This window comes from Athene cunicularia (genome assembly GCF_003259725.1).
Source record: "Athene cunicularia isolate RWA chromosome 3 unlocalized genomic scaffold, athCun1 chr3_part1, whole genome shotgun sequence".
NCBI lineage: Eukaryota > Metazoa > Chordata > Aves > Strigiformes > Strigidae > Athene > Athene cunicularia.
In genome coordinates, this window is record NW_020799097.1 from 100,752,452 (window position 1) to 100,770,540 (window position 18,089).

An 18,089-nucleotide genomic window follows, 5' to 3' on the forward strand; every position below is an offset into this window, starting at 1 on the left:
AAGTGATGAGGAAAAGGCTGAGGTGCTTAATGACTTCTTTGCCTCAGTCTTTAATAGCAAGACCAATTGTACTGAGGGCATCCAGCCTCCTCAGCTCCCCGGGCCCGGCCTGCCTCTTGGGTGGTCCTTAAAGCCGCCGCTGTGCGCGGAATAGAGCCTGCGGCTGGGCTGCCCGTGGGCATCCCGGAGCGTCCTGCGCGGATCGGGCCCGTCGCGACGTGGAGACCCCTCTCAGGGACATGGGAGGGAGGGAGGGAAAGGCTCGGGTACGGCGGCCTCTCCCGAGCTGAGCCTCGGTCGCATCCTGCAAACTTGTAGCTTCACTTGACGCTGTGATTGCCTCAAACGCGCTTTACATTTAACTGTAAATTTCTCTCCTGTTTGTTGCAGGGCGTAGGAGAATAGCTTAAAACCAAACAACTCGGCTTTATTTTTTCCCCCCTCTTCTCCCCTAGATCTCTCGGATACGTTACAGGTGAATTGCTCTGTCTTGCTGCCTGCCCCACAGAGCAGTCAGCTCTGGAGGAATAATGAGGGAGCAGAGTATGTAGGTACAGCACGCCTGCGCTAGAAGTGCAGGGCTGTTTGAGTTGAACAGCTGCTTTCTTAAGGGCTGTGGGTGCCTAGGGTTCAACTTCGTTTGGGCAGAAGTGCGTCTATGTAATTAAGAGAGGCCTAGTAGGAGAAGGAGGAGAGTTGAAGCAGAACTGGGTATTGGGAAAGCTAGCTTGGTGCTGGTTTTGTTAAAAGCTCCTTCTGTTCCCCTAGGGAATTTTCTTGCTTTCTTTTCTTCTACACTTCCCTATTTAAGCCAAAAAGGGAGGGCAGTGAGTAAATGTAGAGAGTGGGAAAGGGGTGGGAGTTCAGGTCACATGTGTGGTGGGATATATTGAGAGCTTCAGAAAGTGTCATAGAGGTACAGGGTTTATTTAAATGACCTGTGATCTTGTAGTTACTGCAGTTGTAGGTCTTCTGCCCATGAGAGCAATGTATGTTTACACACAACCTTCCCTTCATTCAAAGAATACAGCATTCAGTATGTGTATGTATATTGTGGTGCTCAGGTTGTTCGACTATAAACACTTTGTGTGCCTTGTGAAATTAATTTTTTTTTAAATTATTTTTTGTCAAATATATGTATACAAATCCACCGAACACAAATATGGGATGTGCTTAAAACATGTTTAGTCCAATAAAATGGAGTCTTAAAAAAAAAAAGTTGTTTTTCCCTATGATGTTTTAATCTAAAATACCTTTCCTCAGATAGAGGCAAGGAGGAAAGGAGTGCAATCACATGTTTCTGTAGGAGCTCATGATAGGTTAAGTCTATGTGTGTTTTAAAAAGTTGTGTCAGTGCAATAGCAAGTAATAGGAATGAGCCAAGGCTTCTGCTTATTTTACTGTGGTGACTTTGTTCTTACTGGCTAAAGACAGTTAAAATGCTCTGTGATGTTTTGGTTTATGCAGAATTGTTGAAAAGCAAGTTGTGGTTAACTATTGAGAAATGGCACCCTTTCTTCATGTCCCATAAGTTGTAGATGCTCTGGTACTTTTCGAAGTAAGGCAGTGCAGAATCAGGTGGTGTGCCGGCTGCACGTGATTTAGTACAGAGCAAGGAGCTGATCAGTCTGTGAGCTGTCCGAATTAAACTGAGCTAACCAGAGTTTATTTGTTATTCAGTGTGTTTTGATACCTAAAATCCTCAAAGTGAAAAAATATTTCATGCAGCAAGGGATGCTTTGGACTTGCAAATGTAGAAGTATAAATAACTTTTGTTTGAGTAGGGCTCTATCTGATAATCTGTTATGTAGTACTTGAAGTGAGGATTTGGGGAGTTAGAAGCTGAACAAAAGGATTTAAAAATAATTCAATGTACATATCTATTACCCTCCCTTTTTCTTTCCTCCTATTCTTCCCTCCTGTTCCTGCAGTGATCTGGCTGATATCATAGCACTACAGCTGTATTTGCTGATCTGATGCTCAGCAACTTTGGGGGACCGCCAGGAAAAAAATGAGGTGGATCTTCCCATTGTGTTGCATAACCTTCTGGCTGAGATCTAGGGTAGTTAGTATGTGCTGGTGGAGATTTCAGGTTCCTTTCAGTGGTGTATGAGTGAATCCTTGGTGAAATGAAATTGAGGGAACTTTCTGTTCTAATGTAACAATAGATTAATAATCATGGATGAGAAAGCACTTGTTTAGTGTGTCCTAAACATGTTCCCAAAGGCACAACTATCCCTGCAGTCTCTTCTGAGTGCTAAGGTGGTCTATCCTTATTGCGGATTTTCCTTAAAGGTTTTGTCTGTATACCAGAGAATACATGTTTTATTTACTTGTAAACTGTGAAATAATTTTAAGTGCTGACAAGATTAAATGAATATTGGCTTTTTTATATCCATTTCTAAAGTCTAAAGAACAGAAAGAGATATCAACAAGTTGTGATACAAGAAGTGTCAGAAAATATAGGCCACTAATAAAAGTTCATATAACATAGAAGATTACAATTAGTAAAGATAATTAAATTTCTAATGAGTTATATTGGATATCAGCAGGTCAGTCAAGGAACAGGATAATCTGAAATACTTTGGTGAGGATCCTTGTAGGATCTCCATTTTCAGAGCTTAATGCAGTAATTATGTATTGCTTAGCTCATTGGTGGGTATCCTAATGATATTTTTAAAAATAGATTAAAGTTACTGGTGTTACAGATTTGCAGAAGGATCTGACTGCATTGATCCTTGGGGGAGGATTAAAAAAGTGCACTGAAAAACTGAGGGATTGGATCATCTTTGCCAAGTCTCGAGGTTGATTGTGAGTTGGATTGAAGGGGCAGACCTCTTCTGAGGTTGACCTTCAGAAAAGGATATGAAGAACAAAGTAGGACAACACATAAATTATTACATAGTGACTTAAAGTTGGCATGGCTGGTAGATATAGAAGGCGATGTAACATTAGAACGAGTGTGAAACAGGGCCTCTGGGTTTTATTCCAGATTCTAACTAACTGGCTGGGTAATTACTCATCTCTCTGGGTCTCCTTCTGCCCATCTGGTAACTTACCTAGCTGCCAAAACTGTTGCAGGGCTTTAACTAAAGGTGAACCGCAAAGCAAAGCAGTTGGTGTGTGCCCTTTGGTGTTCTGTGATGTGTAGCCATGCCTATGATATCTTCTTCCCCCAGCTCTACAGGCTCCTTACATCAAGTATGCCAGCTATTAGAAAAGAAGGTTAGAAATATTTCACCAGTTGTACATATGAACTGCCTGGTAATGAATGAAGGAGCAACAGCTGCCAAGGTTAAAATTTGGTAAAGTTGCCAAATGTTAGATTACTCAAGAGTGAGGAAAAGTTGAGGAAGGTTTTGTCAATGTAGACTACGCTGGAAGAAGAGGACTTTGATGTGCAAGGTGAGAGAAAGAACTTAGACTTGTGAAGGAAAATGTTTTAGGTCTTGTGGGAGGTTGCTAGAGAAGGTAAAACTTCTCTGTTGTATGTGTCCTCCAAAATGTTTGAAAGATTACAGTGATTGGGCTGTGTAGTAAACTGATGTTATGAAATCTGAGAGGCTTTGACAAGGATTCTTGAAAAATGAAAGGGTGGAAGAGAGCTAGTTTGTGGGGAGTACAGAGGGGTATGTTATTGTTGTTTAGCGAGAGGAAAGTGTAGATTCAGTGACTTCTATCTTAGAGCAACAGCAGTGTGGTGCTTGTGGTACAGTGGGATGATGTTTTAGTCCCTGGGGTGCAAGGAGCGTGGACTCTTGCTTTTGCCTATATGTATCACCTATTCACAGCATTAATTATTCTGGGGTGTGTCAGTGTGTGGAGAGTCTCAGTTTGGATTGCAAATGCCCTATTTTGGTTTAGCTAACAATAGGCTAATTATTTTGTTAAACAGCTTTGGCTGAGTTATAATGAAGGATATACTGACACACAAGATAACTGCAGATATGAATTAAAGATGTCTTTATTTGATTTGTTTGTTTGTGTGGATATGCTCTTACTGCTGTTTATAAGTCCAATACAGAATTTGGATTACAAAGGCTTTTGTGATCAATATTTATTTAAAGAAAAAAATCCTGACAAAATACAGGCTTCTTTATGGTGTGTAGCCAAGCCTCATTTTCATGGCAGTTTTCCTCTGGACAATGTCATTTATAATTAATTAGACAAAGAGTGTTTAAGGAGAAACAAATACACAAGAATAGAGTCAGACGGGTGTGGTGTGCGCATCGATGGCTGTAAGTGGAAATACTGTCTTAGTAAATGCAAAACCCCACATTCACAGTGAGGTTGTGTGCAGCTTGTATTAAGCCAAGTAACCTTAATTAGCTCCGCTTATTGGGAGTAATGTGGCCCTTCTATGAATTAATAGGAAGAGATGGGAAAGATGATGGGGGATGTGCTCTATGTAGCTTTGTTTTGTGAGATGCCTTCTGTGCCATTTTGCCTGGAATGTACGTCTTTATTTCTAATCACAGCGATTGACTCTGCTGCTAAAATACCACACTGTGTTGTATTTGGATATTAGACTTCTCTACAACTAAATGAAAACATTTCTGAGTGCAGAAGAATATGCAACCGTTTGCCTTTTTCCAGATTTTTCTCTTCAGCAAGAAATCATTGTATGTTACTCTTTAACTTCCAAACTGAAAATCCAAGCACTTACATAGTTTTTTGTTTTGCTTTTCAGATTGTTTCCAGAAAAAATCCAGAGGATGTCCAGGAGGTAACAGTTTAAACTTGTGCAAATGTCTTTGTGTATCACACTATGCCTTTTTGATATCTTTGATGTAATTTAGCAATTTCTGTGTTTTGTCATTGTAATTGAGCAAACCGTTTTTTGTATGTTTCCATTTGTCTTCAGCTTTCATAGCTGAAAACAGTAGCCAGCATAACATGTTGCAATTCTGCCCTCAGTGATGAATCGTGACTTGAAACAAAGTCTTAGAGAGTAAAGTGTCTTTTGATGACAAAACTGCTTTGATAACTTTGCAAGCTCTTCTCAGGGCTGGAATTGGCAAATTGATGGTTACTTAACTCCTACTGGTAAAATTAGAGATCAGTCCACAATCCAAGTCTTAGGTCTCAGCTGTAGGTACTCTTTTCCTCTTTAACCAATACTTCACTGAAAAGCCTACATCATTACTGTCTATTAGTTAAGAGAGAAAATGGAGGAGCGTAGGAGTGGTTGAGAGAGATTAGACTGCAAGTCATATATTATGCCTCTCTCTTTCTGAGGCTCCTTAAATATTTTCCAGTGATATGCTTTGATAAAACTTTAAAATTGCTTATTCTTTGCCTCTTCCAAAAAAGGCTGTGAATAAGGGTCTGCCGTATTCTTGTGCCTCTTTAATACCTCAAAAGACTGTCAGGAACCATTGTATCGAGACAAAAAAATACATCACGTGTCTGTGGGTTTGGTTGTTGTGGTTTGTTTTTTTTTTTAGATTTAAAAACCTGCTTTTCCCTCTTGATTTCTTCTGGACTGATGACTTGACATTGATACTATTATAGTATGTACATGCAAAATCGTCCTTCAAAAGCACAACCTTATGGCTTTTCAGACATTGTGTAACATATGCATATGTTCAATTTCTGGTGCAGTCTCTTACTACAGTTGAGGAGAACCTGGATAGTTGATGAAAGAAGAGCCCATAAATGAATTCATTGCATCTCTGGTCAAACATGAGTTACTGATTAGTGGCTTGGCAGAGGTGAGAATTGGCTAATACACCCCTTTGTTGCATCCTTCTTTGAAATCTTGAGAATCAGATAAACATGAGTATTCATGCTTTTTGCATTTTTAAAATCTCTATAAGATTAAAACAGCCTATCAGAATCAGTGAATTTCATGGATCTAGTTTTAGAATTGCATTACTGTAGTTTGTAGCTCGATGTTCACCTTTTCCAGGGAGGCTCCTGAATTGAACCTATTCATGAGCACATACTGCCATTACCTTAATCTTCGTTTGTGGGAAAAACACTTTATAGCAGCTGTTGATGAGCCATTAATCAGAAAAATATATTGTAAGTGTCTTTCAGCTAGAGTATTGCATGAATATACTTTAAGTAGTTTTGAAACAATAGCAAAACCATATCTTTCAGTCATTGCTTTGGTCATTGCTTTGATCTGTGGCTGTAGGTTAGCCATGCAGGATTCAACAAAATCTAGTCCACAAGAAGATATAAATGTGCTATGAACTTGTTGCTGATTGCCCTTTTCCACCCTTCGTTTTATCAAATCAATTATTTTTTATGTGATAGAATGTTAGATTTGGTGTGATTCTGTTACAAGCAAGCATCTGAAAGTACCTAGTTAGTAAAAGGAATATCCTATATGGTAGTTGCCATGAGGGTTAGTTGTAGTCTGAAACCCACATATGTTTGCAGATTTTCTGTTATACTGGCTTCCTATGATAGAAGAAGAATTGTGGACAGTCTTTGAAAGAAAAAGAATATGCTCCTAACCTGTTCCCACTGAAAGTAAATTTCCCTCAGTTTTGCATAATACTCAGTTATAAGTTCAGTAGCCAAAATTTTGGTGCACACAACCACCCTCTTGCTTTACGATCTGTCTCATGCAACCCCATTCCTGCACCTGTACATGACCACTTAGGTGTGCCTGCCTACTCATTCAGAAGTCTCTTTTAACATCGCTACTGTGATGTAATACATACATTACATATGTACAACTGTACATAATAAGACTCTGTACTATGACCTCAACTCTGCGTGCCAGTGTTCTGTCACCTCTTTTAATTGCCCTTTGGGATACAAGCCTTTAATACAGCATCTCGCTCACTGCAGCCAACTACAGTTCAAGATAACCTCAACTGTTGTTGCTGGGGCAGGAAGGAAGATAACCTTGTAAGGGCTTTCTTCTCAAAAGGATGAAAGAAGTTAATGTGAAGTTGTGTGTGGAGGAGTTAATAGATACAGAAAGTCTAGTGGACTTAATTTCTGTGCTTCTGCGGATTGATGGTGGCCACATGGCATGTGAGGCAGTTGTAGCTAGAGTAGTCTTGTGGGTTTTTTTGATCTTACTTATTCACAGAGGAGAAAGTATTGTACATTGTGATACAGATGAGTTGCATGAGTTAATAGAGATCTACTGGCTCTAGCCATGACAAGCACCTTATTGCATTACAAGTCTAACATATGTTTTATGATATACTTGCTGTGCTTCGTTGGGCCTCAAAGTACAATATGTCCTTCCTCCAAATCTGATTTCTAATGAGAATGTTAGAGTGGGAACTTTGCTAACTTTGCTGAGCTGCATGCATGCAAAGACATGGTTTCCATGAGCTTGTGAAAGGTTTTAGGATGACCTTGACTGCTTTTGCTGTGGAAGCTATTTATGGAGATTTTTTTTTTCTCTTGGCTATCGGGAGATCACTTGCAGCAGTAAAAAATGATACTTTTTTAGTGAAACAGATTCTCATGCTCTTATTTTTTCTGTTGGCTTTTCACATTGTCTACAAGTATTGACAGTACAGTAATGTTTCAAGATTTCACCATCTGAAGGAATTTTATGTTCTGTGCGTGCGCACACACACACACACACAGACACACAAAGAAGTGCTAATCATTCACTTTCTGGATATTGGATTAGATGGAAGTACAGCACTGAAAAATTATTCAGATTTTTTTTTTTCTTGTCTGGTGAACTCCATACACAACTGGAGTACCAAGTACTAGTTGTAATTGAGACCTGGAAATGAACAGTAGGCAGGGCTGAAGCAGGACTGCTAGTTTCAGTATGGCTAAGTCTATAAGGTGGATGGTGTGTAGCCATATTAAAGCTTTGCATATGTACTGTTAACAGTCCTGTTACCTTATATCTGCATTGTTCTGTAGGTACGACTTGTATCTGCTGAAATTTAGAAGGCTTCTGACGTTAGTGTTTAAAAAAAACCCCAACACTCCAAAACTCCAACAAAGCAGCAGCAATGACAACACAACCCTCCAAAACCTTTTACTTAGGTCTAAATGTGGTTTGCTTGCAAAAAGTAGTTTTTCAGTTATGATTGCTCATGAGAAGGTGTCCTGTTAAATCAGCCAGAAATGTTTGGACTCTTTTAAATGGTAGATAGTTGTATTAAGCTAATTGAGACACAACTGATGGAACACTGGATTCAACTGCTGAATGTATTGTAGCTTCTCTCACTCTTTTTTGGTTCCCTGTTCTACTTTAACACTTTATATTAGTGTTGGGGTTTATTATGATCATTTAGTGAGTCTGACCAAAAATGAGGCCAAGATATAAAATGTTTGTGTTCATTTTTTCCATCCTGATACAAACCTGTTAGCAGTCAGTGTAAATTTTGTTGCTCAGTTCCTTCCTTGGCCTAATTTTCCTGTGGGGTTTTCCTCCTTCCTTGAATTGAAATAATAAAAAGAATGGGATGGAGGAATGATAAGGTAGATACCCACTTGGGAGATGACTACTACTTTCTGGAAAGGATGAATCGGGAAAAAACAGTGCTCTCTGTATTCCTGAAGTTGGAGGTTTTGTCTAGATTATTACAAAAAGGACATGCTCAATTTTTGATCAGGGTTATTAGTAATAAACCATTTAAAATGGGGGCTTCCACTTACACCTGATCAGCATTTTCCATAAATAGTGAGCTGGTTTTTAGTCCTGGATGCTTACTGTGTTGTCCTTAAGAATCCCTTACTTGTATTGATTTCTCTTTCTTCATTTTCTCTTGCTGTTGTGCCTGTTCCCCATACCTGCAGCTGTGCCAAGCACAGCATGCTATTGAGCATTGGATGGTGCAACACTACCGTTAGGCATTTTTTTTCTCTCTTACTGGTTCCCTGTGTAGCTCTGGATCTCAGTGTGACCGAAACAGTTCTGCCTTTGCACTCTCTGTTTCCTTCTTTTATTTAGTATTTTTTTCTATGCACTGTAGTCTTGTTAACTAAAGTGGAGGTTGGGGACCGATAATGACCATTTTTTTTACAGTTGTTACAGTTGACAGTTCAGATTGTATATTTTTGTTAAACATTGTTGCTGAAGGTAGCTGTCTGATTTGCTTAAAAAACGTATTTGTGGTGTGATACTATGTGAACAATGAACCTCACTTTTATTTCTCTCCCCTTTCTCTGCTTCAGATAGTCGTTTGGAAGAGATACAGTGACTTTAAGAAACTGCACAAAGATCTCTGGCAAATTCATAAAAACCTATGCAGACATACAGAACTCTTTCCACCTTTTGCCAAAGCGATAGTATTTGGTAAGCATAACTTCTTCCTGACGTTGTGAAATTCTTTGATAACTCAGTATCTATAAATACATCTTGTTTTGCAGCTGCATGAAACTTTTCTGTGCGCTTTTCCTACTCAGCTTTTTGGTTTGTTGTGTCTTACTTGTAGGTGTGCTGGTATTATATTAACACAGGTATTTATATCCTTCCTTCCATGTAAGAGATATTAGCTCAAATATTTATTGATATATGTTCTATATCTTTACAACATACATTCCCTGTTTTCAGGAGCATAAAGTCTATATTGGCTTTGTGAACAGCACTTGAACAGTGAACAAAGATTTTTGTATATGAGCTGTCTGATTTTTGGTGATACGTTATAGTAAAGTATCAAGTGGATGTTGCAGAAAAGAATTTTTCATTTTAGAAATTTGATTGCAATTATCAATTTTATCCAGCTAGGCTTTTGTGATCAGTTTTATGGGTAGGAGTTAACTATTTCACCAAAACAACCCATAAGAGAATTATGACTCTACATGAGAAATTCATGGCAAAAAGTAATCAGCTCTTAAAAGCCAAAGGTCTTAAATTAATCCTCATGTATATGTCATCATGAATGAGCGATAGGTGGATTTTCAGTGAAGCAGTATGACTCCATATAGAACTCCACCTACCACACTTTATTTTAGCAGTCTGGTGTCTTTATAAAATAAGTGGTGGGTGTTTACTTTTTTTTAGTGCATGTTCTTTATATTCAGCATAAACTGTTGCTCTTTTGGCATACATATATACATTGTACAATATCCAGCCGTTTTTTAAGTGTTTTTCAACATTTTTTTTTTATTGCATCCAACATGTTTGCTGCTTTTTGATGTGCATCTGCTATGTGCTTTTGAGGCTTTTTTTTTTTGTTTCCGAGGCATTTTTTTAGGTGTCCAAGAAGTGTTTAACATTTCTTCGCATGCATCCACCATGCAGTCTTGGTTTAGTTTGGTTTTGGGTGAACTTTTTGGTTTCTCATGTGCTTTTTGGGCTACTAAGGCATTTCCATGGAATTTATGAGTTGTTCTAGTTTTTTTTTTTTTTTTTAAAGCATGCAGCCTGTGCTTATGCTTTTTTCTGGTATGTACCTAGCATGGTGCTTGGTGTTTTTTGGCATGCATCCCTACATGTTGTGGGTTTTTTTTTTTGGCAAGGTTTCTGATGTGGATTTCAGGCACTGTGTTGTATTTTATGGTTCTTAAGACATGACTATAGTGTTCCTTGTATCTGGGATTTATTTGGGGTTTTTCTGGTGTGCATACGCCACATACTTTTTTGCAGGTTTTTAAGTGTCTGACACCTTTGGCCTTTTTTTGGCATTCATCTACCACTTTTTGAGTGTTTCTAAGGCATTTCTGTAGCACTGCTGACATTCAGAAATGTGTTTGGTGCTTTTTTGATGTGCATCTACCATGTGCTCTTCCTTGCGTGTGTTTTTTTGACAGACTTCCCAGTTTCTAACGTGTTTTTGGGGTTACTAAGGCACTTCCATGGTGTTTACAAGTTGTTTTAGTATGTTCTGTTTTTTTTAAGCATCCAACCAATTGATTGTTTTTTCTTTTTTTGTGTGGTGTTTTTTTTTTTTTTTGTATGTACCTTGTGTGGTTTGGAGCATCCAATGTTTGGCGTTTTTTGACAAGCATCTACTATGCGTTCTCTTCTTTGGCAAGGTTTCTGGTGTGAATTCTGTGCTTTTCTTGGAGTGGATTTTGTTTCCTAAGGCATTGCCATGGTGTGGGGTTTTTTGTTTTTTTTTGTTTTTTTTTTTGGTGTCCAGTATTTCTTAGGTGTAGCTTTTTTTCATGCATATACCACATGATTTTGAGTGGTTTTTTAAAGCATGTTACAGCATTTTTTTCATGTGTCCAGCATGTTTGACATTTTTTTGGCACATACCTACTGTGTGCTTTGTGAGCGTTTCTAAGGCATTGCTAACTGTGTGAAACGAGTTTGGTGCTGCTTTTTAGTGTGGATTTTTTTTTAAGTATCCAACATGTGTTTGGTGTTTCTTTACGTGCATCTACTACATGCAATTATTGGGAATTTCAACATTTTTTTAAGCATCCAACATGTTTGGTATTTTTTTGGCAGGAATTTACCACATGCTCTTTTTGATGTGTGGTGGGGTTTTTTTTTTTTGGTCAGGCTTTTTTTTTCTTAAGCTGTTTTTGGTGGGATTTTTTTTGTTTGTGAGGTTTTTTTGGGGTTACTATGGCATTTCCATGGAGTTTACAAGTTGATTTTTCTGTTTTTTTTCTTAAGCATCCAGCCTATGTTTAGTTGGGTTTTTTTCTATGGACTTTGCGTGGTGCTTAGTGCCTAGCATGTTTGGCATTTTTTGTCATGCAGCTAACATGCTTTCTTTTCTTGGCAAGGTTTCTGGTGTGGATTTGGTGCATTTTTAGGTGTGATTTTGGTTCCCAGGGCATGGCTATGATACTATTTCTGTCCAGGATTTCTTCGGTGACTTTTTTGTGTGCATAGTTTCAATGGATTTTTAAGATTTTTTTTTTTTTTTGGTGTGTGTCCAGTATATTTAGTGGTGGTTTAGCATGCATCTACTGTGTGCAATTATGGGGCATTTTAATGGGTTTTTAAGCTTCCAACACATTTACCATTTTTTTTTTTTTTAGCATGAGTTTATCACTTGCTCTTTTTTTGATGTGGTTTTGGGCAGGCTTCTCAGTTTCTAAGGTGTTTTTGGCAGACTTTCAGTGTCTGAGGTGTTTTGGGGTTATTAAGGCCTTTCTGTGGTGGTTACAAGTTATTTTAGTGGGGGGGGCCCCCCATGGTTTTTGAACTTTTTTTTGGAATGTTTTTCTTGTTTCTGAGGCATTGCTGCAGTGTTGTTTTCCATTGCCACATTATTTCTAATATGTTTTGGTGGGTTTTTAACATAGAGGATGATGATGTATTTCTGATGTGCGTCTATGAGATGCTTTTAAGTGTTTTTATCATCCAGCATGGATTTGGCTTTTTTTTTTTTTTTTTCATCTGGCTACTATGTGCTTTTTTGTGTTTTTCCCATATTGGTTCAGCATGCTTGGTGTTTTTTGGCATGCATGTAGTGCATGCTTTTGTGTGTATTTGTACATGTTTTCCATGTGTTGTGCCTGTTTTCCATGTGTGTTTATTGTCATACATATTTTTGCATGTTTCCTTGTGTTGTGCATGTTTTAGCATCCCACCAGTGTTTAGTGTGTTTTGGCATGCATCTAGTGCTGATTTTTTGCAGGTTTTTTGTGTGAAGCACTTCTGGCAGTTTTAACAGTGTTGGGCATGCATCTAGAGCATATTTTCCCACATTTTTCTGTCTCACTTTAACATGTTTTAGCCCCCAGAGTATGTTTTGCATTTTTTGGCATGCATTTATTGCATGTTTTTGCACGTTTTTTCCCCCTGTGTCGTGATTTTAATGTGTTTTAGCATCTGGTATGCTTATGACAGTTTTTGGCATGCATCTACTACATGCTTCACATTGGAAAATGTGTAAAAACATTTTTAGAGTTTTTGGATGCTTTTAGCATACACTTTTGTGCACCCTGCCATTTTTTTGTGGATTTTCTGCATGTTTAGATTTTGTGTGGTGATTTTGTTCTTGTTGTTGTGTTTGGGGATTTTTTTTTAATGTTCTACTTTTTTGGGGTATATTATGGTTTTTAGTGGGTTGGATTTTTTTTTTTTGGCATTTACTTTCGGATAGTCAAGCCTGCCTGTTTGAAAAGTGCCCAAACTGGGGTGGTTTAGTCAGCCTTTTTTCCACCAGTTCGTGTGACAGCACTATGATACTGCAACTCCCCTGAAGACAAACCTCCACCTGGAAAGCACAAATATTCCTTTTGATGTTTCAGGACCAGATACTGCCACAGACTTGTAATTTTTGCTACTTTTAGTGTTAGTTTTTGATGACTACTGCATCTAGGCATGGCACTGAGATGCTTTTAAAGAATATAAACAGCATAAACAACTTTGAACAAGTTGAAGTTAGTTTATAACCCAAGTTCAATCTGCCCCTATAATTTTGGGGGAGCTTTACCCCTTGTTGTGTGGACCAGCTAAGTGAGAGGCAAAGATGTTGAACTGTGACGCAGATTTCATGGTTTTCTGTGCAGTGCTGGGTAAAATTCCTAGTTTAAATTATCTTTTACACCAGTTAAACAGTATCCAACTTTTATATGTTTTTATTTTTGCTTATGTATGAAGTTTGAACTGGGGTAAGTTTTGGTGCTGTGTCAGAACTTGCACACTACTTATTAAATAGCCAATGTAGTATTAATTTCATCCCGTGACATTTTTATATCTGGTTTAGAGAGTAGAGTGCCCACTGGACAAATTATTTACAAAGCTGGTATTTACAAAGTGTAATTTAATTTCAGGTAGAAGACAATACACCTGTCCATAGGGGAGGGAAGAGAAGGGTAAAAAGAAAAGAAAATTGGGGTAGAAGAGAGTACAGGCTCCTAATATCTTAAATAATTTTAAATTGCCAGAAATGCAAATTATCTGTTTTTTACACTAGCTCTGTAAGCAAGGAAGTATTGAGTGAAATCCCTTCTGAAAGACATCTTCTATTGTTTTTGGTGAACAATGCAATGTACACTGTAAGAGAAGGAAATCTACAGAAATATTCAGTGTAGTTATTTACAAAAAAAGCTTTATGAATTTAAAACTAAACCAAAACAAAACCCACTACATTTGAATTAAGCTGAGCCACAGCAGATCACAGAAAAGAGGAGGTAATGTAAAAACAAATTTCAAATGATTCATATGTACCTGAAAGGAACAGAAATGTCTGACCGTTCTCTTCAATTTATGAATTATTTTTCTATTTAAAGCATAAAAATTTACTGTGTATCTTTCTGTCTCACTTCTATGTGTTTTGTAACTTCTGTCATGTGTGCTTTGTTTTAACTTAAAGCATTTATTTTCAGATAAGTCAGTATTTTTTTGTACTAGAGGAAAAATGTAATCTTACTAGATTTCGAGTTTTTGGCAAACTTGTTTTCAGTCTCATTCAGTTAGTGGTGATCTGCAAGGTTCAGCTCTGTTAAGGTCTTTTGTTTTCAAGTGCTTTAATGGAGTGTTTCTGCCGTGTTTCTTCTCTGTGGTGATCCACTTGTTGCAGCTTTTAAACTAGTTACTAATTAGCGTTATTAGTAGTTACTGGCAACTTGTTGATTTTTTTTTTTATAAGAATGCTTTAAATAATATATGCATACTGTTCTGTGGAGAGTACACTTTACAAAATGAGCACTGGTGGTTCTGACAGTCGAATGTACTTGTAGTAGAAGTATTAAACATGTGAAGAACATCAAGTTCAGCATCCAGAGTTTCAGGAGATGATGTGGACAACTGAGACACATAAAAATGAATGGGTCATGCTGTGCTTCGTATTTTATGCAACCAAAGACTTGCCACCTCCGCAGAAAACTGCTTTTGATAATTACTATATGCAAGTGCACGTATTTTATGCTGTTACAATATAGCTGCTCACATCAAAGCACAAAACTTGTTATAGGTGGAGGAAGAAGACATCTCACTTTTTCTGTACTGTACTTGAACCTTTTCCCTCTGTCTTATTGGAGAAAACATAATGAACTCGAATATGGGAATCTAAAAAATCCTAACAGATCCAGCTGTTAAAACTTCTCTGAATAGTTATGTAGCAATCACAATACCTGTTTCTGGGAAGTGATTACTCTCCTACCTTAATATAAATCAACATAATTTCTTTGGCATTTTCAAACTACTTGTTTTTGTTTTTGTTTTTGTTGGAACTTTAAGTATCCCATATGTTGGCTATACATGGCATTTTACCACATACTGGATCTGGTAAATCTGTACTCAGCATGTCTTTTATCTAACAAATGCAGAAACATACTCTAGTATAAAAAATACTCTTCCTCCCTGCAACAAAAAGAAACCAAACTCCAAATACTGATAACTTACTAGCAGTGAGTCAGAAAGGTGATTCACCTTACAATGCACAGATGAAGATACTTTTTGGATTTCAAAATACCAAATGAAGTAATATATTTAATAATTGGGTATCATGTACAGTTGGAAGTCTTGTGAGAAACTAGCTGAAACATGAACACAAACATTGCTGGGTGTTTGTTGTTCAGATCTGCTCCACAAAATGAATTGTGGATTCTCTCTACAGGAGTTTACATTTGGTTTCCATATATATAAGAAATTTTGAATGGATCATTGCTGGAGGAATAGCAGACCTGTGCCAATGCACTTGTTACGTGCCAAGATTGTAGTTGACACTTCCTAAAGCCCTGGAAAGACATGATCCCTATAATGAAGTTTCCATGTGTCTGAGAGATGTAAAGAATAGTCAAAATAACATTGATTTAGGTGCAGGAAGACTTCCTGATAGAAATGTTTGAAGGGTCAGCTGGATATCTAAGCACCTTTGAACATCTGATTGAGAAGGGTGATAATGAAAACGTTGAGCAGTACAAGATTGCTTGAAAGTATGAAAAAAGGGAGAGGGGGAGGGATTTAGGCCAGGTTGGCTGTGAATGAACCTGCTAGAAAGATGCCAGATAGTCTGTGAATAAACCAGTACTGAATTATGTTCTTCCTCCCCCCTAAGTCCCTTAGTAAGTAGTTGTCCTGGTAATGTATCATGATGCTGATGAGCTGGAAAATGTGACAGTGACTAATGTTTCAATGTCTCTGTTCAAATATGGTTTTGGTTGGTGGTTTGTTTGTTTTTTTTTTTTTTGTAAGCTCAGCTTCCTCAGAAAATAAGGCTTATGTAATTGTGCTGTCAGCAAGTCAAACCTCTTACTCACATGGCTAGTATCAGCTAAATTTGAGAGGGAAGGCAGTTGCAAATGTAATTATGTTTCTGCAAAGTCTGTGAAACCTCAACTGGATAAGAAGAGAGTGCATGCTGTTGTGCTGCCAAGGGCCAGGCAGGCTCAGGTCATACCTGTGAGATTTGCAGCTGCCTGGACACTTGGTGTATGTGCGCTGGACAGCTGGCAGTGCTGGTCCTGACATGTCCTGTCTGGTGCCCAGTGGAAATATAAAGACGATGTGGGTGAGGAAAAGCAGGTTTTATTGGGTTCCATGATGAAGTGGAATGGGGAAAGATCCCTGGGAAACCAGGAAAAATGGAATTTCTTTCTTGCAAAAGTTACCTGTTTCTGGCCCTGTTAGGTGTTTACTTTGTGATTGATGTTCTGTTGCATTATAACAGTGTTTGTGTTATTTTGTAGATTAATTTAACTGCCTATGCTGCTGTGCTTTACTGAGGGATGGTTTTTTTTTTCATTATGTCTTCTTTTGCATGGAATGAAACAAAAGCCCTAATGCACCCCCAGTGTTGCTCTGAAGACATAGGAAGTTTGATGAGCAGTTTAATAGGCCAGATTCCAGTGTTGCCACTCTATGTGCCTTTGCCTTCTTTCTGCTTGCTTGTTGCTTGCTCGTTTGTACAGCTGCTAATGTTTGTACAGCTGAAAGGGCAGGGTGAACAAGTCACGGAGCCAATCTAGCTGAAAATTAGCCCAATGATATCTTTTCTTTCCTTTCATGGAAAAATAGCCGCCAAAAGCTTTGTTTGTGATCTTGTGAGTATGTGTGTGTCTTTCTAGTTTTATTTTCTTTTTTCTGGTACCACATGGGCAGGAGCTATTTACTTGAAGAATTTGTGGAAAGAATCCTGCTTTGATACTTTCTTCTGGGATTATTTTTTTGCTTGCTCTGAGTATAAATGAATTTTGCTTCTGTATTCAATGTTTCTTTTGTCCTCTTCAAAGGTTAATGCTGCAGAGCTGTCACAGGTGGTTCTTATTTTTCTGGTCATGCTGTTATAGCAATACTGTTTCTTGAACTTGTCTTCCCAGTCCTTTTTTTCCCCTCTGTATAGCTGTTCCAATGTCTGTTCTATTCTCCTCCAATTATTACTGTTAACCTTTGCCCTTTTCCTTTTGTAAACTTGTAACTATTTCAACAACAAAGTGGTGTTGATATGAAAAGCTAAAATAAGTTGTGTGCAATTGTGAAGAATGTGAATTTAAGGTAGCAATCCAAGGGTTTTCTCCTGAGAAGCAAATCTCTTCAGGTGAACTGTGGGATTGTTTTTTAAACATGTTTTTGCTAATTGGAGTGTTTTGGGTGCTGGGTAGGGAAAAGGGAAGGATCATACGTTTTAGTAAATGAGCTGCTTCCCAGCTCTACTTACCTCTTGAATCCAGGAGGAGATGAGACCCTGTCTGCATGGAGCTACTTCAGACGAAAGCTTCAGTGCTTGGTAGCAGGGCTTCACCATCTCCCCTCACTTTGTCTCCTCCATAAATGGCACCCTGGAATTGATGATCTGTTTGGGGGCTTTTAGCAATACTTCGTTTACTATCCGCTCATATTGTGCGTTGTTCTTGAGAATGTGAAGATTGCTCAGCTCCTTACAGGATTTGGGCCATAATCAAGGCTGACACTGACTGGCACATTGTCAAATTGTGCAAATATCATTTGTTGTTAGATAACACTGGACATCCGTTAGTGTCTCTTGGCTAATCAAGAGTGTTGCCTCACATATTCTTATGATGAGAGGGCGAAGGATTCTTGTCGTAGCTGCCAGCTTTCATCATCCGAGTGGATTGCAGAAGACGGGACTCTAGGGACAATTGAGAATAGGAAGTTTGAAGATTTTCTATGTTCTCCTGAAGCATTGGAATGACTTTCATAGACTCAGGGCATTGTCTCCAGAAGGTTACTTTTGTCTTGTTTTCTTTCTTTTTTTTTTTTTTTTTTTTTTTTTTTTTTTTTTTTTTTGTGTGTGTGTGCTAGTTATTATTGCAAAATAAATGTGTAGTTATTT

At 38.0% G+C, this 18,089-nt stretch overlaps 1 protein-coding gene across 4 annotated transcripts in view; it reads left to right on the top strand.

Moving 5' to 3' along the window:
• Positions 1-4,687: 4,687 nt before the first annotated feature.
• Positions 4,688-18,089, top strand: part of RPS6KC1 (ribosomal protein S6 kinase C1) — an 87,261-nt gene continuing 73,859 nt past the window's right edge. For 3 of the 4 annotated variants that reach the window (XM_026844963.1, XM_026844965.1, XM_026844964.1), the window contains exons 1-3: positions 4,688-4,726; positions 5,605-5,714; positions 9,118-9,238. In XM_026844963.1, the coding sequence (XP_026700764.1) occupies positions 5,640-5,714; positions 9,118-9,238 (196 nt within the window). In that variant the 5' untranslated portion in view covers positions 4,688-4,726; positions 5,605-5,639. The remainder of the gene's footprint in view (positions 4,727-5,604; positions 5,715-9,117; positions 9,239-18,089) is intronic. The other variant, XM_026844966.1, reaches the window with a different exon arrangement.